Source organism: Microtus oregoni, unplaced genomic scaffold, assembly GCF_018167655.1.
Source record: "Microtus oregoni isolate MIOR12 unplaced genomic scaffold, Mior012 000001F_ref0000356, whole genome shotgun sequence".
NCBI lineage: Eukaryota > Metazoa > Chordata > Mammalia > Rodentia > Cricetidae > Microtus > Microtus oregoni.
This window is the reverse complement of record NW_024543060.1, coordinates 43,242,296-43,263,597: the sequence shown is the minus strand read 5'-3', so window position 1 is coordinate 43,263,597 and position 21,302 is coordinate 43,242,296. Positions and strand designations below refer to the sequence as shown.

At 40.7% G+C, this 21,302-nt stretch overlaps 1 protein-coding gene across 3 annotated transcripts; it reads right to left on the bottom strand.

Annotated features, from left to right (window-relative positions):
* Window positions 1–389: 389 nt before the first annotated feature.
* On the bottom strand, window positions 390–8,561 carry Slitrk5 (SLIT and NTRK like family member 5). Of its 3 annotated transcripts, none has more exons than XM_041667890.1 (2): window positions 8,020–8,561; window positions 390–4,775 (listed from the first exon to the last, which is right to left on the bottom strand). In XM_041667890.1, exons 1-2 carry the CDS (start codon window positions 8,084–8,086, stop codon window positions 1,894–1,896), a joined length of 2,949 nt encoding a protein of 982 aa, XP_041523824.1. In that variant the 5' UTR covers window positions 8,087–8,561; the 3' UTR covers window positions 390–1,893. The 3 variants fall into 3 exon arrangements, with proteins under 3 accessions (XP_041523824.1, XP_041523810.1, XP_041523818.1); XM_041667876.1 differs by having other exon boundaries at window positions 7,829–8,556; XM_041667884.1 differs by lacking the exon at window positions 8,020–8,561 and adding an exon at window positions 7,286–7,812.
* Window positions 8,562–21,302: the final 12,741 nt, after the last annotated feature.

Sequence of the window (21,302 nt, the reverse complement as noted above, 5' to 3'; positions counted from 1 at the left end):
GTAATAGCAACGAAGTGCTTGGTTTTTTAAGTTTCAAATAGAGTCACATATTTTCTCCCATTAAATGCTCTTCTAAATTCACTGGCAAACCTTAATTAAAGGTGGACAGCGAATATCCACAAACATCACCATCTCAAACATTTATGAAATCTGCCAACTTTAGATAAGGTTTATGTCAGAACTGATGAACAATTTCATACAAATTAAAATATGGAAGAACTCAGACTGTATAAAATAGCATGAATATGACAAAATATAAAACTGTACAAGAGAAATGAAAATATAACTTATTACTTACCATGATCTGTGTACTAGAATTACACGCCAGTGAGGAAATATACAATTAAAATACTATTAATAAACATAACTGACACATTCAGAAAAAAACATACTTCTCTGAATCAACGAAGGAAAAAATTTTATGTAAGTGTACGCATTATTGGACATACATTGAAATTTTATAATCAGTGAAACTTTGTGTTCCTAGGAAGAAAAGAGTTACTAGTTCCTAAATTCTTAATAAGGAGGTCCCACCATCTCCCGGAATCATTACTTTAATCCCTCAAAGTTGACATAGTTATCAAGTGTTTATTCAGAAACTATTTAAAAAATTACATGTGCTGGGATACATATGAGACTGTAACAATAGTAGTTCCATCTTACAGAGATCCTGTTTGTCCTCAGCATCTTCCCAGAGGGATAAAGACATTGGACAGACTTGTACAGCCCATCATTTGGTCTTCTGAGGTGCAAGGGCACGCGGAACTGTACAAATGCAATTGGGTTTGGTTACACAATCAAAAATCGGCTACAATAGTAGTCAAATCAATACATCATTTTGGTTCACTAATAAAAATAATTTTCAACCTTCTCTGATACATCCAAAAACTTCCACACTTTTCTCAATCGAACTACCCAATTAATTGCTCCATCTTTCCTCTTTTCTACAGCAGGTTACAAACAGCTTCATTTTTTTTAGTTTACTATTTTTTGAATGGCGTGTCGCATTGGGTGGGTTTCATAGATTTTTGAAGATTTTTGCCATTTAGTGCTCCACGTCTTTAAATATTTAATAGGCCTTTCTGATATTACTCTGGTTTTGGAAATGCAGCTCGTAGTACAGTGCAACAACACCTCTGAGAAAATCATAGGCTAAATAGTGAAGGAAAGAGGAATGCTAAATGTGCATATAAAAATAGGTGCTACAATAAAATATTTGTATATTTCATCAATAAGTTATTTTGACTAATCAATTATGGATCATATAGCTCTGTAATTTTAATGATTTGTCCACATCTATAGTGAGCCTTTTTGGATCACAAGACCTTTTTTTTTAAAATTCAAATGTCCAGAATGCATACAAACACATTCTTTAAAAACAAAGGAAAAGATTAGGAAGGAAGGTGGGAGGGGGAAGGAAGGGAGGGAAGTGAGAGAGAAGAAACTTCCCATTAAAGTTGGGGTGTGCTAATCTCTCAACCAATGCCAAGGCTCTAAGGACAAGAAGGACATGAGAAGAGGAGCAAAAAGGATGAGAAGAATCTAAGCTGCTTCCACCCCCAACCCTTCTTAGCACTTCAGAGCACTGCAAAAAGGGACCGCAACCTGTTGAAGGTCACCCTGGATGCAAATCGCCCTCTCCAAAGCCCTTCTCTCTTCCCCCACAGACAAGAAGAGAAAGTGATGTGCCTAGTTTACATAAATGTTTCCCGCGTGTAAAATTAAAAGTAAATTGCACACCCTTTCAGTTAGCTTCCACCGAAGCTGAGAATCCCGTGCCAAGGCACTTCACCCTAAATGTTGAAACGACACAATTAATCAAATGTGTTCACCAAGTGTGTCTGCTTGCTCGTTTGTTTCAAACGCCAAAGCTCCAACGGAGTTTCTTTGTTTTTAGAACTGACTGAATGTGGTCTGTTTTTCCAGCACTTCGAGGTAGTCCGGCTCAACATTTAGTTTTGCTTTTAACTCCAGATACTCATTCCGGTTCGGTTCTACAAAGACAGCACCGGGAGGGCTGTAGAGCACCGGTTCCCGCAGCCTGCTGTCCCCTGCCCCCGGGTGCAAATACTGATGGGGGCGTCGCAGGTCATAGTTTGGGGAGAAAGTGTAAGCAGCCGAGCTGCATGGGAATTTGGGGTATTCCGGGAGGCTGCTGCCGGCAGGGCTAGTGGAGCAGTGTTTGTCTGGCTCTAAAATGCCCCTGTAAAAGCGATCAGCGTCCTGCACCGGCGACAGTAGGTCCTCTCGGGGCTCGATGGTGCTGACGCTGTAGGCGGGGCTCCGCAAGTGGTGGCTTTCCCGCCTCTCCTCCTCCCCAGGCTGCAGCTGCAGCTGCGGAGGGGCCTGCTGCTGGGGCTGCTGCGGCGGCGGTGGCTGCTGCTGCTGCAGGTGGTGGTTGCTGCTGTAGGTGACCTTGAGCTCGTGCAGGTCTTTGTAATCCTCCACGGAGTTGCCTTCTCGAGACCTGTAGATGGGATTTTTGCACATGTGGCCCAGTGGGTGAGGGATGTATTCATACACGTGGCCCGCGGGAGTCTTCACCTTGGGCAAAGCCGGTCCGCGGTGGTGCACGTGCGCATGAGGGTGGCTGCCCCCGCTGCCGCCTCCACCTCCATACACGCTGTACTGCATGTTAAATGAGCTCACGTCGGAGTTGTTGGTGCTGGTGTGGTCGTTCTGGTTCTTCTTCCTGCGTTTCATGACCAGCACAAAGAGGCCTGCTGCCACGAAGACTGACATGATGAAAACAAGCAGCAGGCTGAGGATCAGCACCGACAAGGGCACTGACGAAGCCCCAGCTCCAGCACCTAAGCCCGCAGGGGCCCCAGTGCTGTTCAGCCTCACAGCTGGTGTCGCTGCATTGGTCCGGGATGGTACCTGGATGGAAGAGGGCGTGGGCGTGGAAACCACCACATCAGAATAGTCTGGACACAGCAGTTCCGACTTGATGGAGCGCATGTAGGTCTCTGCAAATTTCTTGGGCGCCTTACAGATCACTTCGTCCACGAGCACTCCCACTTTGAGCTGCTCAATCCACAGCTTCATGCCCACCACATCGCAGGTGCAATCCCAAGGGTTGTCATGGAGATCAATTTGGATGAGGGATGTCAGCTGATCCAAAACTCCACTAACTGGCAAGGAGGTGAAGCTGTTGCTCCTCAGGTTAAGCCTGAGAAGAGTCAGGCCAGAGAAGACACCTGAAGGCATCGTCTGCAGTTGGTTGTTATTCAAGAATAGTAACTGGAGGTTTGGGACTGGATCAAAAGTCCCGGACTGGATTTCGCGAATGAGATTGTACTGGAGAAAGAGATACTGCAAGCTCTGCAGGCCATAGAATAACTCTGGGCTCAGCCTCTCGATCCTGTTGCCATTCAGATAGAGACGTCTTAGGTTGCTGAGATCCCCAAAGGCCCGGTCCTGGATCATGGAGATGCGGTTGTTACCTAGGTGCAGGAGGTCCAGTCCTGTGGCTTCCAGGAAGTCTGTCCTGCGCACAACAGTGATGTAGTTCTCTGTTAGGTACATTTTCTTGGGATTGTAGGGCTTGGGCTGTAGCTCCGCGATGCTCTCGATCTTGCGCTCTTGGCAGTTGACATTGAGGCCCAGATCAGAGATCTGAAGGTTGCAAGTGCAGGCGGTGGGACACTCCAAAGGCACCGGGGATTTGGTCTGGTAGGCTATGCTGGGGCCATAGTTACTGTAACCCAAGTCTTTAGAGGGCTGCCTAGAAGTGGGGCGCACTCTGGGCTTGTTGGGCTGGCGGGTCCCCTTAGGAGGCTTCAAGGGGGGCTTGTAAACAGCAGAGGAAGAAGTGGCCACAGAATTTACAGAGGCTGGGGTAGTATGCAAATACCCCGTGGTGCTTAAAGGAGTCTGTGGCCTCATCTCATAGTCAGAAATAAGTTTCCTTGGACAAAGTTCCTGCTTGGATACTTCATCCAAGTCCCTGCCGTGTAAACGGAAGGGGGTCTCACAGACCACATCACCCACAAGGGCTGAGTAGGAGATGCTGTCCAACCAATCCTTGAGAGAAATTAGCTCACAGGAGCAATTCCAGGGGTTTTCCTCCAGCTGCAATTCCACAACTTTATCCATGTGTTGCAACAGCCCCACATAGGGCAAAAGTTTCAGCCTGTTCCCCCGCAGGTCCAAGTGCGTTAAGGGCACAAAACGGAAGAGATTGTTAGGTAAACCTGACAAGAGATTGTCATTGAGGATAAGCACCTGCAACATATGCAGTTTTCCAAAAGCATTGGGTTCAATGACACTGATGTAATTGTAATCGACTTGCAGGTATTCTAAGTTCTCCAAGCCAAGGAAGGTGTCATCTCGAAGAAGTTCCAGTTTATTATTGTTTAGGTGTAGTCGCCTCAAACCCCGCAGCCCATGGAAAGCCCCTGTCTCGATGTCTTGGATAACATTGCTTCCCAGATGTAAAATTGAAGCCCCAGTGTAATTGACAAACTCATTGGGATAGAGACGGTTCAGAAGGTTCCCAGACAACAGGAGGTGATAAATTGGGAAACGGGGAGGGCTAATTTCAGAGAGACTGATGATCCCCCGGTTTTCACAGCTCACAGTTAAAATGCCGTCCTTTTCCTCACAAGGACATGCATTGTCACAGATTTCCCCATAATAATCGATGGTTTCTGCACAGGAAAGGACGAGAGATGTTACAGCAAACGCTAGAGTCTGCAGCATCCAGCTATGCATTTTTCTGTGAAGGTCCTGTTCCAAAGTTACTGGGGGGCAGCAAACGTGCATTTTACCTCCTGCAAGGGAGAGAGGAAACAAGGAAATAACAGTATCACACACACAAAAGTTAAGGGGGTTAATTAGAAAGTCCCCCTTTCTTGATAGCTTTTCTCTGAAATCCAGGAGGGGATATACACACATATAAAGCACCTCCTCCCTTGCCCGGGGGGGGGGGGATCATTGATATCTTTCAGACTTTACCAAAATTGGCTGTTCATTTTGATTTGAAGTCTCATGGTATTTCCCAATGAGCATGCCACCAATTTTCTGCTCTTTAGAAGATGAAGGCAAATAAATTCCTGTGTTAGTGTTCTCTGCCCTCCTTCATCAAACTAATCCATAAATATACATAAAATGGCTGTCAGTACAGTTTCATCACTCTAATTTAAGAAAAAGAAGTATAAGTTTTTCAATGGTGTTCTCCACTTCACCTATACCAGCCCCCTCCTTGCTTCCTCGCAGAATCTTCTCTGATAACACTTTACTGTTAAGGTCTCGCATTTTTACAGATATGCGTGGGGTCACAATACTTTGAGCTATTTTAAATCACCACAAGAAACATCAGGGTGGAAACATAAAGAATACAGAGGCAGAAAGGATGCAAGATCATGCCTCAAGAGCAGCCAACAGAAGCTTTGAAGTCACCAATTGTCCTCCTGAGCACTGAGAATGTAGAGGTGTGTGTGTGTGTGTGTGTGTGTGTGTGTGTGTGTGTGTGTGTGTTGGGGGGGGAGCGAGTTCGCTTTCATGGGGGACTTCACCACAGCTATTAAGCATATCAGAACCCTGATTGTATGCACCAGGCCACTTAGCAGCGCTTCCTCTGGAGCATCCTGAGACCACTTCTCCTCATTGATCATGCCAGCGAGGCTACAAAACCGCATCTTTAACCACTGTAATAGTTCCGCACGATGGCTTATAGAGAACTCAGCAAAGGCATCCGCAATCTCGGAGCACTTCTGAATGCCGTGAGTCTAAAGCGGGCATTTCTACAGCTTACCCCGAAGCGGCTGAAAGTATACCACCGATCACAGGCAAATGCTCTATTACACTGGGCTCCAAGTCACTTTGCCACGGTATGCAAAAGTAGCCTTTCTGAATTCATAAGATTTGGACCGAACTACAGCCTTGCCACCATCTCCATCTTTGAAGTTGCTTTTACGTTTAAATGTCAATGGTCCTCTCCCTTATTTCCCTTCCTGGTATAAAGGGACGCTGTGATGGTTAAAAGACAAAATAGAGGCAAATGTCACAGGCCAGTGTCTTAACATCTGAATTTAATTTGATCCCCCTCCCTCGTCTGTTCTCCCTTTTTGTCACTGGAGAGCTTTTGACTTACTACTTTGGGTTGGCAGCAACACTCAGAGAATGGACACAAGTGGTCTTAATGTAGAGTGTGGGGTTGTTTAAGGGGAATGTTGATAAAACTGTGGGGTTCTGGAAACCTATGCCTTTTCTCTGATCAACCTTGTTCCTGCCTCCATCAAAAAAAAAAAAAAAAAAAAAAAAAAACCTGATGAAAATCTCAAACCAGAACTAAAGTCAGGACGTTTCTAAAGCACAACAGATTCACAGCTTGCACATGATCACCAAGTCGCACCAACCCTCCTGGTTCAGAGTGTCCGCATTCGCACGCACATGTGCAAGTGTGTCTACGAATCATTGACATTTGGCCACCCAGACGTATCGAGAAAGATCGGAACCACAGTATAGAAGCCTCAATAGTGTATCAGACCTCCCCTCAGCACAGTAGACGGCTTGGGTTTTAAACATCCTGAGACGAAATCAAAACGTTTACCTTGAAATTTGGGTTCTCCGTTGGATCAAATGTGCACATCCATTCAGCTGGGTTGGATCCCCTCCCCCTCCCTCGCGGAACTTCCCCGCCCCCATTCACCTCCTTCCCCATCTCAGAGTCCATTGCAAATTGTGTCCAAGCAGTATTAAATTCGAACGTTTACAACTTTAATTCAGTTCTGGCTAGTCGGGGTCGAACAGCCTTTTCCAAGGCTCTTCTCCATTCACCCCCTCCCCCGCCGTCCCCAGCCATCAAAGGAGACTGAAGATTTGAGAAAATAAAGTTGAATGAGCTGGAAATGCTAACATTCAGACAGGGAAAAGCACCACCGATGTAAACTCGCGGGTGCACCACACGTTTGTGGTTTATTAAAACAAAAAGAAGAAAAGGATAGAGGGCGGGGACGGGGGACTGTATTTGTTCGCTCGCAAAGAATTTAGAGCCTGGATCACCGCTTGCCACATCCCTGCATTAAGCAGCATGGAGCCGCTCCGGTTGAAGCCCAAACCCAGGCCGGACCCTTGGCTCCCGGCACAGCTGCTAGAACCGGCGCTCAGTCTGAGGCAACCGGAGTTCCAGGACCCGAGACTCCCCCTCCCCCACCCCGCCCCAAAGCAAAGGAAGGGTAAAGGGAGGAAGAAGGGGAGGGGGAGAAGCAAAGAAAGCCACTTCGCCATACCACACAGACACATACAGGAACCTCTTTTGCAAAGTAAACCACAGACTTACCCCGTCTCCCATCTCAGGGGCCCACTCATCATAGCTACCATTTAGAAAAACACCTCTTCGGGGTGTGCACTGATTTTTGAAGCCTAGGCAGACACAGAAGCTGCTAGCAGTGCAGGCTGAGCTTCTGGAGGAAAGCGGCACCAGGACGCTGGTAGCACCGGGCCGCCACCGCGGTGGCGACCGCGGGTTCCCGGGCTCCCCAAAGGGCTCTCCCTGGCGCTCACCGCGGTAGCCGGAGCGGGCAGTGGGGTGGGGGAGTGGGGGAGGGGACGGCCAGGGACTCGCTGGAAAGGCAGCTCGCGGCAGGGGCTGGGAGCCTGAGCAGTCTGGGCGGGGAGGGCTCAGTGGGGAGGGGAAGTGGGGAGACCAAGGCGGGGGACGCGGAGCAGGATGCCTGACTCGGCCGCCTAGCTAACGTACTGGTCAGCCTGGGCGAGCGCTCGCACCCGATCGCACTCACTCTCCCTCGCACCATCGCTCCCACGCGCGAAACCCAGGTCTCAGGGCCCCTTCTCCTTACCCCAGGAACCGGCGGGTACTTACTGTTCCCATCTGCACAGGGGGCAACTTTCTCCGACCCAGTGAGGGCAGCCGCCCCCTCCAGCCGCCTCGGGCTCCTGGCACCCTCCGGCCTGGGATCGCGCGGGCTCGCCCTCCCCTCCCCCCTAGTCTCTCCGGGTCGGCGTCTTCACCACATTACCCCCCTGGTCAGTGGCGCACGCCCCGGGACGAGCCGGTGGGAGAGGGGCTCGAGGGTGTGCGTGCATCGTCCGCCTTCTTCTTGCAGCGCACACTGTACATGGTAGTGAGGGGGCGAGAGAAGGTGGTACTGGCCCCTCTGCTGCTCCGTCGGCGGTTCCTTCGCTGTGCTCCTCTCCCCCAAGCGGCACGACCACTGCAGCCCGGATGCCGTTGTCCCCAAGGCTAACCTGCAGTCGCGGCCCCTAATTAGTATTTGAAAGGCTCCCACATCCTCTTGGCCGCTGCACTGTTCCTAGTGTTTGCAGCGGATTTTCGCTATCCCTCCCCAGATGCGGCGCACCATCCTCATTATTCGCAACTCTTTATCTCCGACATCCTTTGAGGGGTCCGAGGAGGCAGGAGCAGCGTTTTTCTACGCCTGTGCCATGTCCTGGCAGCCTGGCAGTTCTTTAAAAAAAGAAAGAAAGAAAAACTCAGAAAAAGTCGTGTCTTCTCTCCCGGGAGCGGAGGAGGCGGCTACATCTGCTGGGTAGCGGGGTGCAGGGCCCCGTCCGCCGCACTTGTTTATTGTCGCGCCGCTGGTGCGAGCCAAGCTGCAGCAGACATGATGGGCCCGGGGCGAAGCGGGCACCCAGTGGCCGGTAGATGGCAGCCGAGGGCGAAGGCGGCCCTGGGCTCTGGAGGCGCCGTCAGAGCCCCCTTCGATGTCACATTCGTGGAGACAGAGGAGTCTTGGACCATGTGCGCAATTTGAGCGTAGGAGTGTGCAATCGTCTTCTTGGAAAGGGAGGACTGGAAAGAACCCTGACTGTGCTAGACTTGGTGGCGAGCAGGAATCAGATGATTCCTACCGGTTGCCGTTTGCCCAGATGCCTCTGCCCTTAGAGGAGTATCCATACTGCTGCTTCCAGTGGCTCCAGTAAAGGACCCTGGAGGGAGTGGCTCGTCCTAGCTATAGAAAGTGCGTTATTTTTATCTTTATCTTTTTAAAGACTCACTTTTTATAAGTATGTCGGAGTGGTTCTCCAGGGAGAAAGCGAATACACTAAGCCAACTAGAGAGCTGGAAACAACTGAAATAGAGGCAGTGTCTGTTGAAAGCGTGTTTCTGGAAGCGTCACCTGCTGAACTCCTCCTGATCACCTCTATGTAAGTATGAGCCGCTTCTTCCAGGAAACCAGACCACTTCCTCCCCTGAAAGGGGTCTGGGTGTTCATAAGATGTGTTTTACGTTTTGGAAATGTTAGGCCCTCAGTCTTCACAAGAAGCATAGGGAAGTTGTTTAGAGTTAGTGACCCAGGGCAGGCTGCTTGCAAGCTTCACGCTGTCATAGATTGGTAGGTACTTTTGCCGTGCAAATGTATTTTCCTCTCCCTATTCTGAAATTATGCTTTAAACATAAATAGATTTCTTTAAGTTTAACTTAGGGGATAGTATGTGTGGTCATCCTCTGATTAGACATGTGATTGATAGCAATAGGTTCCAGAGGCGGGTTATATGTGGATATGTCTCAACAGCTCTTCACAGCCTCCATATGTGTGGAATTTCAGGGGTTTATAGAGAAGCAGTGAATTATTTAAACCTCTTGAAATGCGCAATGCTTTCAAGTTTTCATCTAAATAAACATGCTGAGTATATATTTTTAACTAAGCCATACACACTTTGAGATAGTTGTGTGTATTTCATGTAAGTTGGAAACTCTACAAGGGAGAAAGAACTGACATGGTCTGTGATGTCAGACAATGAAAATCTGAGAACTGTAAAATTTGCATACTTTTCATAGCTACTGGCTTCAGGTACACAGCAAAATTTACTTTAAAAACAATAGTTGGTATATTATTATTAAGGTTTTTTATCCTACAATCTGAGGTAACAATGTATGAAACTTCTTTTAAGGTGAAAAAAAATCACCTTTATATTTTTAAATTTTGGATATTTAAGTTTACAAGTGTATTCACCTACAGAATGAAAATACTGAGCCCCCTCAGCAACCTAATATTTAATGATTGCTAACTCAGCAGAAGTTCTGATAAGTTGCAGAATGCCTTAATTATTAGACTTCTCAGGATATTGGTTTTATAGTATTAGTGTGCGACACCTCCACATTTTCACTCAGTATAAACAAGGGTTTATATATTGTACTATTTTATTTTTAATAATGCCCTATTTAAAACACATTTTGTTAAACAGAGAAGTATCAAGCACATTTTGAACCTGCTCAAACAGTGTCACATGAAACATTTATACCCACATTACAGATCTCCTTGTAGGGTTCAAATAAAAAAAAAAAAAAGCTGTCTAGCACTAATTCATGTCACAGCATTGCCATGGGAGCCCCTGTCACTTTCACCACTAGGTGTCCCTATAAACTGCTCTACTGGGAAGTGAATTTTGAGAAATTCTGGGACACAGAAACTAGAATACACTGCAGTAGGAACACCACCACAGAAATATAGCGGTGCTTCATCTTTAATGCATAGGCATCCTTTACTTTGCCTCTTCACTATTCCCTAGGAAATACAGAAACAGAACACATACAGAAGAAATTAGAACCAAGACTTCTATCCACATGATCATATTTGTTTGATCTGTACTATTCAACAGACAGTCTCATGATATTTCTGCATGCTTTCACACAATACTTACATGAACACAAAGAACCATTTAGAAACGTCTGGATACTGAAAACTTACACTAGTGATCATAAAGCTATTCGCAGAATTAAGGATTAAAATTCTAAGTTCAACATTATTTATCTCAGTTGGGTGTAAAAAACTAAGGACACTTGACCAAATGTTTGTGAACATAAGAATACCATGATAGGCCATGAAATAGCACCTGTCAGAAGGACATGCCACGTTCAGATATATGAATTGGCTAACAACACATTAAAATTTAAATTCACATTAAAATACCAACTTGTGCTTTGAAGTGGAACACATACTTTCCCGGACTTTAAATTTATTATTCTATATTATTACATTCACTTTTTAGTGATCTATGAATGCTCTGCAATAATTTTACAGTAAATTAACTTATTTAAATATTTTATTTGTGTTACCCCTGGGTTGTTTCTTCAGCATGTCAAAAGACTTAGTTAAGAATTATAGATCGTTTTGAAGCAACCTAACAGGAATTATAAATGAGGAAATAACTCAGTAATAACAGTGACATGTTATGACCATTGATCAACATCACTGAACTCTAAAGCTATTACGACTTCCCTTTTTTTTGTTAGATTAAATGATGAATTGTGAGTAGGCAGGCTAATGCTACATTTCAGACATCCCCAAAACTAGATTTACTGTTACGTTTGTGACAGTAATGAATAAGAATTCTCTACCATTCCTTCATTTAATTATTCTAAATTAAAATATATCTTTCCTAAGGCTTTGATGTCAAAGCTAAGTAAATTAAAGACTTCTAAAAAGAGTTTAAAAATAAACACTTCCTTGTATTGAGAAAACTGAGTCATCATTTTTGGTCTCTTTTTTTGCTGCTACTGGTGGAATAACAACAAAGTAATTTTTTTCTAGTCTGCTACAGTTGAAATTGAAACAAAGAGAGTACTCCACATATTTGTAAAACCACAATGGGATGACAGTGGATTAATAGCAATGAGATGATGTATTCACCTATGGACAGTAATTTGCAATCTAAGAAAATACTTACCAAAGAATAGGAGAGATATATATCTGAAATATCAGATTTTCATTTCTTCACATATACCATTGTAAGTATACTAGGCAATTTTATTTGTTTGGGGTGATTTTTTGCGTGTTTATCATATGCATCTTCTCTGAACGAACCATTCATTGTCTATCAAACTTTAAGATGTATTTAATGTTTAATCAATTACCTTTCAAAAAGTATTCTCTAAAAGTAGAAATGTACAAATGTGGTAGCAATGCAAAAATGCAAAATTTTGATAGCAAAGGGTAAACTGTGTAACAGGTGGTTTCATAAAAACATTGCTAAGAACAAGCTAAATACAAAGTTGGTAAGCATTCATCTATGCTTTGAAATACTGTGCAACCTTAAATACTAGTGTGTACAGGAATACTGCTCTGTCATTATTTGTGTTGGATGCCAATATAGCATCACACGTTTTTCCATAAAGAAAAGAAGGGAGTAGGGAAAGGCAGAAGGAGATTGGGAGGGAGGCAGGGAAAGAGGAGAAAGATGTTTTTCTTTTCTTGAAAGAAAAACATGTACAAATATAGTAATAATTATTACCCCTCAGAAGAAGACTGGAACTCTTGAAAATAAGAAACATTACTGGTTTTGTATTTAACCTATACTCTAAGTAATAAAATACTAAGTTTTATTACAGAAAATTTCAATTTATATCCACTCTTATAAAATGAAATTTAGAACATCAATATAGACTTGAAAAATAGCAATATTTAGAATAAGTCTGAGACTTCTGATGAAGAGTTATGAATCAATTCTCAAAATTAGTCTTTAGCCATAAGTTCTGAAATAAATTTTATGTTGCTCATAAATTATAATATTAACACACTCTAGATAGTTTTCAAAATGAGTGACGATTAATTGGCTAAAATATTTCTCCTAGCAACTCTTATTTGTGGGTTTCATTTTTGGCTACCAATATCAACTAACAGAATGTCACATAACAGAACCTGGTTTTCCTCACAGTGAGTGTTCAGAGCCATACTGTTCAGCAGAGCATTGGTTTCATTTTATTGTCTTGGGTATGAAGAAAAAGATCAAAATGAGTCTGGAGAACAGATAGGTGAACAGACTTTTCAGTGTGAGCATTCACTCTTCCCGGCTTTCTTCATCAAGATGAGAACTATGCATTGGTCACATATATAAATATACAAACTCTCAGCAGACACAGTTAACACAAAGGTCACTGCCATCTGGCTTCTTCTGGCTTGGAAACCTGTGCATAGCATTGGAGAGGGCTGCTTTAGATCATAGTTAGCTTGGGTCTTTAGGTCTATCTCTGCGAGAACAGCGACTATCCACAGTATTGTTGATAATACTGCTCAGTTTTCTCTTACTCTAGTTATGTTTAGAAAACAAGTCCAATCAGACAGGTATCAGGTTTTGTCTGATTTTTCCATGCTCCTTTTTTTCAATGAAACACAACAATTTTTTTAAAATTTATTTATTTATTAAAGATTTCTGTCTCTTCCAAGCCACCGCCTCCCATTTCCCTCCCCCTCCCCTTATTAAGTCCCCCCCCCCCCCAAGCCCGAAAAGCAATCAGGTTTCCCTGTCCTGTGGGAAGTCCAAGGAACCCCCCACCTCCCTCCAGGTCTAGTAAGTTGAGCATCCAAACTGCCTAGGCTCCCACAAAGCCAGTACGTGCAGTAGGATCAGAAACCCATTGCCATTGTTCTTGAGTTCTCAGTAGTCCTCATTGTCCGCTATGTTCAGAGAGTCCCGTTTTATCCCAGGCTTTTCCAGACCCAGGCCAGCTGGTCTTGGTGAGTTCCCAGTAGAACATCCCCATTGTCTAAGTGTGTGGGTGCACCCCTCATGGTCCTGAGTTCCTTGCTCGTGCTCTCTCTCCTTCTGCTCCTGATTTGGACCTTGAGAATTCAGTCCTGTGCTCCAATGTGGGTCTCTGTCTCTGTCTCCTTTCATTGCTTGCTGAAGGTTAATATTCAGGAGGATGTCTATATGTTTTTCTTTGGGTTCTCCTTATTTAGCTTCTCTAGGATCACTAATTATAGGCTCAATGTCCTTGGTTTATGGCTAGAAACCAAATATGAGTGAGTACATCCCATGTTCCTCTTTTTGGGTCTGGCTTACCTCACTCAGGATAGTGTTTTCTATTTCCATCCATTTGTATGCAAAATTCAAGAAGTCCTTGTTTCTTACTGCTGAGTAATACTCTAATATGTATATATTCCATACTTTCTTCATCCATTCTTCCATTGAAGGGCATCTAGGTTGTTTCCAGGTTCTGGCTATAACAATTTTTCTAAAACCCAACTGTATCATGAAAATTTCAGATTTAATTCCTATATGGGAATATATATTTGATATACTATAATCAAATGTTAATTAAGACCCTTCATTCACTAAAATATAACCAAAGTTTTTTTTTTTTTGCCTCAAAGTATGCCGGTATTTCCAAGCGATGATACATTGACTTGTACTTCTTCTTCATCTAACAACCTATCCACTAGGCCTTTACATATAATTACAGAAAATTCACTGCAAGTAAATTTTTTTCTGTGTAGAAAGTTTTACTTCTCTCTGAATTTCATCACTCAACAAATGTTGAGCTCATTCACAGAATGTGAAACCTCTCTCTTACATTTAAGATGAAAACTACTTGATTCATTTAATGAAATTCCATGATCATAGTGATACTTCCCCTTCTGTTGAACTATATTTTATCATAAAACACAGTATATGGTATATAATGGTAACATTGTATGAGATTATATTTTAATAATAGTTGACAAGATCACCATGGACACATTATAGCTTTGGAGCAATTAAATTGTCGGAACACATTGTTACTTGGATTTAGCTCATTTAAATTTAAACAGCCATGTGCAGCTAATAGCTCCATATTAGACACTGCAAGGTTAGAATATAAATTCCTAAAACACCTAAACTCTGTTTCTTGTGCAATTTCTGTGATACCTTAAAATTCAATCAAATTTGAACATCTGTACTCATAAGTAATGTTGATGATTATGATTCCTACAATAAATAAGGACATTTACAACCCATATTTGGCAAGGGACCTGATCTGTATCCTATTGAGGGTCTTCTCAATTCATCCAAATCACCATTGCTCAAGGCTCTTAAAGAGCTCAGGGAATTTTTCTGGCATCTCAAAATTCCTCATTATAACCCCATTTTGCTCCTGTAAGCAAGAAAAGGAAGATTGGTTTAAATCAATAAATTATCATTAGACAATAGCTTTCTTTTCATGCATGATAAAGTTCTTTACAAAGTTCTTATGTTCGTGCTGTAGACTGGGGTATTAACAGGTTTAAAGAAATGAAAGGTTCTCAGGAGTATTATGGTTTAGTTAGTATCTAGAATTATTTCTGCGTATAAAAATATAATTATATTAGTCAGTAAAAACAGTTATTGAACATTTCCATTTCATCTAATTTATTTCATTCCCCTTTGAAGGTCCTCATTTTCCAACTTTAGTCGTGTGTGTGTGTGTGTGTGTGTGTGTGTGTGTGTGTGTATCTGTATGTGGTTGTGTGTTTAAATCCAACGGCTGTGGAGGATGAAGAGGATTAATAGATCCTTGGAACTGAAGTTACAGATGACAATGAGGCCTCTTCTAATTTTTGGATATCTTGTAACTACTGTGTCACCTCTGCAGTTCCTTGCTTTAATTTTGTTTGTACGTCTCTAGGTGTATGTTTATGTTTCTGTGCCTGTATGTATGAACTGGCACAACTTTTATGCCTGTGTCTGTTTTGCATGCGGTCTCCAACTGCTATCTACCTTATTGTTTTGAGATATGATAGTTCTTTTGACCTGGAAGTCATCAACTTGTATGAGGCTCCCCCCTGCCTCTGCAGAACTGCATTGCCACCTGCAGCATGGCTTTGACACAATTGGACTAATGTCCTCATGCTTGCACTGCACTCTCTTTACCAACGGAGCCATTTCTTCCTGTCAACTCCTAATACCTAGGAACAAGTTCTATTTCAGATTACAATGAGCACAGCTGCAGAGACTCAGGAGCACCCACTGCCAAGGAATCTAGTACATGTGCGTGCACATGCATGTGTGCACACACATACAAGCACACACATGTAAAATATTATAACAATATCTATATTAAGATATTTTTCCTGTGTTTGAGTTGAACAAATATTAATATATTTTGAATTCATTAAGAATCATAGCATTATATATATTATATATATATACCCCTCAGATAATAATATCCAAAAAATCAAATCTACTCTTTTATATATAACACGAAAATCTAAAGTATAATAAAACTATTACATGCATATTTTAGAACACGAAGGCATGAACCCAAATATTTTTGTATGGGCCTGAAAGAATCACAACTTATTTCTCTGTATTTATGTCAATATTCCTCTCTGTAAATATTTTTGAATTGTGAAAATGGACATATTGTTAAACATTGAGAACTTATAAAACATCATTACCTTATAACATTAATTTTCCTGAAGTGGTTTTGTAGCAAATTTCCATGCCCAAAGAAAGTACTTTTTCTTGCAATAAACTGACAATAACTTCTCTGGACAAACACCTGCAGATACCTGGTAGTGCTTGGATAAACTTTAGGTTTAAACTTTTGTGTCGTAAACCAGAATCTGAAAAGAAATGAGAGGTCTGAGCATGCCTATGATACAGTCAAAACCTGAGGACTGCACCCATATCACGTATTTTGTATCTCTATAAAGAGGAGAATAAACTGTATTCTGAAAGGTACAATACAGCTTAGGAAAGTCATATAAAATGAAGTTACATTGACAAGAAAGATTTTGAGTTTTTAATAATGTGCCACAATTTATTTTCAAATTTTTCAGGTGAAATGATTAATTTCCTGACTATGTTTACTCATATACTTTATGTTCCCACAGAGATCAAAAGATTAAAGTCATATCAGACTTTTAATTAGGTTTTGTGAAATAGCTTTGCATGCTGTTTTAATATCTGAATATTTTAAATGAGATTTTTAAAAATCTTCTTTCTGTAAGGGTTTATCCTGTTTATTCCAAAATGTGGTAATTAATTTATCCCATAATTCAATATCTATTAAATTTTTTTGTTGTAAGTAGAGCAATGCATTAGAAATGTATGGATTGTTAATTGTTAATTCACTGAGTAGATCAATATGCCCTGAATGTTGAAATCAGATTTATATTTGGTGAATTACTCAGATTTATTTTATCGAGATTTTATTTTTGTGACAGCCTAATATAAAATATATAGAGCATCTATATATTAATTTTAGTTTAAGAAAAGATAACAAAAATATAGTCACTTTAAATGACTTTCTAAAGAAGATAGAATGTTATATATTTATTTTAAAGAGATACTCATTTAATGGTATGTGTTTGCATGTTTTGTGTGCATGTAGATCTGTACACCATGTGTGTGCACTGCCCAAGAAGGCTAGAGAAATCATTTTGATCTCTGGAATTGTAGTTAGTTGATCGTTAGTGACTGATAGCTGGGTGCTAGGAACTAACTCTGGGTCTTCTGGAAGAATAGACAGAGATCCTCACGCTAAACCATCTTTTCAGCACTTAAACATTAATTTAAAGAAGCAGAAAGTATAGTTGGGAAACAGAGGTTAGTGCCTGATTTCTGGAAAACTGTACCAGCCTCCCACTTTTTTGACTCCAAAATCAGTATATGAGGTTCTGAACCAATGCTTAAGTGAACTAGTAATTTACTCTGAAAATCTCAATATGGAAATGACACACTATTCTCCACAGCTCCTATGCTTTTATTGGTCAGCATTACCACAATTTTCATATGAATATCAGATACTTAATGTTTTATCTTTGCAAGTTAAGCTTGAATAACTGAAGAGTTTTTTTTTTTTTACATAAGGTGAACAACAAGTTCATAAAGAAAGCAATAAAATCTGTGACCATAAACACATGTTCTCCCTGATACAAACAATATCAAGCCAAGGTTAGTTTACCATGAACAATATTTCTCTGTGATGAATGTGTCCTATATTTTGTTAATGTAAACGATAATTCTTTTATGGCATGTGTTCTTCCTGCTATTGGACTAATCTGTACTTGTCTAATGTCTATTAATACAATGCAATAAGTCTATATTTTGAATTATATTAGTAAACCTTATGCTTATTGTTTAATGGATGTTATTACTCAGCAATTTCACATGTATAAACACAATATTATGGTTCCTCTCTGTGCCCGTCTTTTCTTTTCTTGCCATCCCTATCAGCCACACCTGCATCTCAACCAGTCGTTTTCCTGATTCATGATTTGTGAACCATTTGGTTCAGCTAGGGTCATCTGTTTGGCCATAAAATTAGAACTGTCCACTGGAGACTAATGTAGTTATCAGTTGGTATACAATTGAAGGGTATGATTCCCCACTGTCCCTGAGTCTTCCAGTAGGCACTAGTACAGCAGTGAGAAGTAGAACTACGACACCCATGACTTCCTTCCTTCATGACTGTTGACAGATCTGTTCTTCTGCGGACCTATTGCAGCTTCCTCAGCTGCAAAGAATTCCTGACTGCAATGATTGTCTATTGCTTCCAATTTTCCTAGCTTCCAGCTCCTCTATTCTCTTTGTCTGTTCTTCTAAATTGAACTTGGGACGATTAGGAAGTAGACACTTGTCCAAGTGTCGTTCAAGAAAATTTGTAGGAAGATCAAACAAATTTCCTAGTTAATATATATTGCCTTTTTAAAAAACCAAATCATTGTTTATGGATACTTGGTGTGTTATACTAAACAAACAAATCTTTAATTTACACTCCATAATTGTTTATCAAAATACTTAATACTATAAAACAGAAGTGTAAGCCTCTTTATTGTTTTGTTGTTTTTTATAATGCAGGACAACTTTTCATAATGTGATGATTAAGTAGACACATTTTAATGAACATTTCTTTGTTTTCCAATGCCATTTTTAATCTTTTAAAAATATTTAAAATGTTTATTTTAGTTAAGTAAATGGCTCTGTTTCCTAATAATATTTGCATTTTTGTTGAGAAAACTTGGAGACATTCCACATAAAGTGTTTAAAACCATCTCTAGCATAGTGTGAGAACTAAATACATGTTAATGGTTACTATAGATAGGTTTATCGTGATATTGGTAATTGTTTTAGACATCAGCATTGTTTAATTCAATGTGATAAATACAACCTTAGAGAAAGCAGCATAAGATCTGTAAGAATTTTTCAAGAATAAGACAGTTTAAAGAAAAAAATTTGACTATTGATTGATCTTAATTAGTTGTGGATTTGTAACACCCAGTAATCCATCAGAAGCTAAATTAATGTTGGCTTTTATATTTTATAAACTGTTTTTGTTACTGGAATTAAAAATTGGCAGTGTTTGAAAGAAAATACTTCTAGTGATTTCCACGATAGATCCATGTATGAAGAAGCATCATCAAACTCTCTGTGAGACAGAACACACGGCAAGCTCTGCTTTGTTATTTTCTGTTGATAATGTTAAATATCATGAGTAATGGTGAAATTGTATGAGCTATTAAAGTGGTGTTTGAGTATAAAACATATTTTGATATGCTAAAATGAAATTGTAAAGAAGCTGTTAAAGCTGTCTGTGGGATAAGTATGTGGTTTGACTATATTAATGTGTCTGCAACATCAAAGTCAATATTTGGATAGTAAAATGATGGATAATTTTATAGAAAATGAATGAGTCATTTTAAGCTTTCAAGGATTCAAAGTTAAAACTTATTAATTTACCACAGATATAAAGCAGTATATGTGAGTGTCTCAATTCTGAATATTGCCTTGATGTATTGATTATTAATTTAGATAGGATATATGCATTAGCGTTATGTGATCGACAATGAAATCATGTGACTTGGTATGCTGATTTACCAAGGGATATATTTATAATGATTTAATTTTAATTTTGCACTTTCTATGATTTACATAGTTTCAGAAGTTATATTTTAAGTGTACAAACTTTTTACATATTTAAAGAACTATTGAATTTATTCATTGCAATTTCAAAGATGTCAAAATTCATTCTGATTCCTATAGTCTTCCATTTTGCTCTTCCTCATAACATCTCTCCTCCTTGTTTTCTGAATTTCCTCTTTCCTTTATTTCATCATGAGGATTCCATTTTGAATTCTATCACACATTTTGGAGTTACCATAATGACTACAAATTGATTTCCAATTGCATATATGGAACATGTAAATATTTTATAACCACAGTAAAGATATGCCTAAAATTTAAAGAGAAATTTTGAGAGGAAGAATATAACCTCTGTGTTAAAATACAGAAAGATAATATTTCTTTTTAAAGACAATATTTCAGCACTTGATATTTTACTTCATTATCCAGTTTTATTTTATAGAAATTTGTGGTGGAATACTTTGTATGTGAAAGATAGCTGAAGGAGAACTTATGTTTAAGCATGTGGATATGGCTTAGATTTTATCAACAGAAGCAGAAAGTGAGCAAATGGGTGTGAAAGGTCTCCTTAGCAGGGTGCCATATAGAGCGTTGAATGACCAGAGCATGGTTCAACGTACTCACTACAGATTCCATTCTGAAAACAAGAATGCTTGGACATCAGTTTCCAACCGTGATTTCATTAGCCTGTAGCTCCATTGATTTTAACAGCTGCATTCTAGTAGTAATGTGTCCCAGTAGCTAACAACTTAGTGCCTAGAACTGATATGAGAATTATGATTTTGCAGTATCTGTCCATATCTGTGGAACTTTTTTTTACATTAAAAACTTTAATTACATATCCTTCTTATATGCTAGTGTTTCTGATTTTGTTTTTAAGGGTTTTCTCTGTGTGTGTCTCAGCATCTCTATGGTCTTTTCTCTCTCTCTCTCTCTCTCTCTCTCTCTCTCTCTTTCATTCTTTTTCCCTTCCATTTTTTGGTTTATTTTCCTCTTCTGGATTGTTGGATGGTCCAGTCCATTGTGGGTGTTACTATCTTTGGACTGGTTCCTCTCCTTTTCCCCCTCTCCCTACTCCTCTCCCCCTCCCCCCACTCCATTCTCCCTCCCTCTCTAGTCTGAAAAGTAGTCCAGATTCCCTGCCCTGTGGGAAGTCCAAGGTCCACCCCCCTCCATCCAGGAAGGTGAGAATTCAAACAGGCTAAGCTCCCACAAAGCTAGTTCATGCAGTAGGACCAAAACCCAGTGCCATTGTTCTTGACTTCTCAGCAGCCCTCATTGTCCGCCATGTTCAGAGAGTCCGGTTTTATCCCATGCTTATTCAGTCCCAGTCCAGCTGGCCCACCCACTGTGACAGTGGGGCTGATCTATTGGAAGTCTTGAGATTTTTGACTGGTTAAGAAAACAATAAAGTAGGAAAAAGTGAAGAATTTTGTTTTCATGTTTATATACATTATTAACAACCTCAATCACAATTCTTCCTTAAGACTGTCAGGAAAAATCCATGAGATTTTGCTATATTAGTCTGTTATGTCTTTCATAAATAAACTTTCATTGCTTAAGAATATATTTCACAACATAGTTCCCATTAAGAAGACTCATAAGTAAACTGGGAACATGGGGACCTTGAAAAAGGGTTGAAGGGGAAGGGAGAGGCAGCAAGGGGAGCAGAGAAAAAATGTAAAGCTCAATAAAAAATAAAAAAG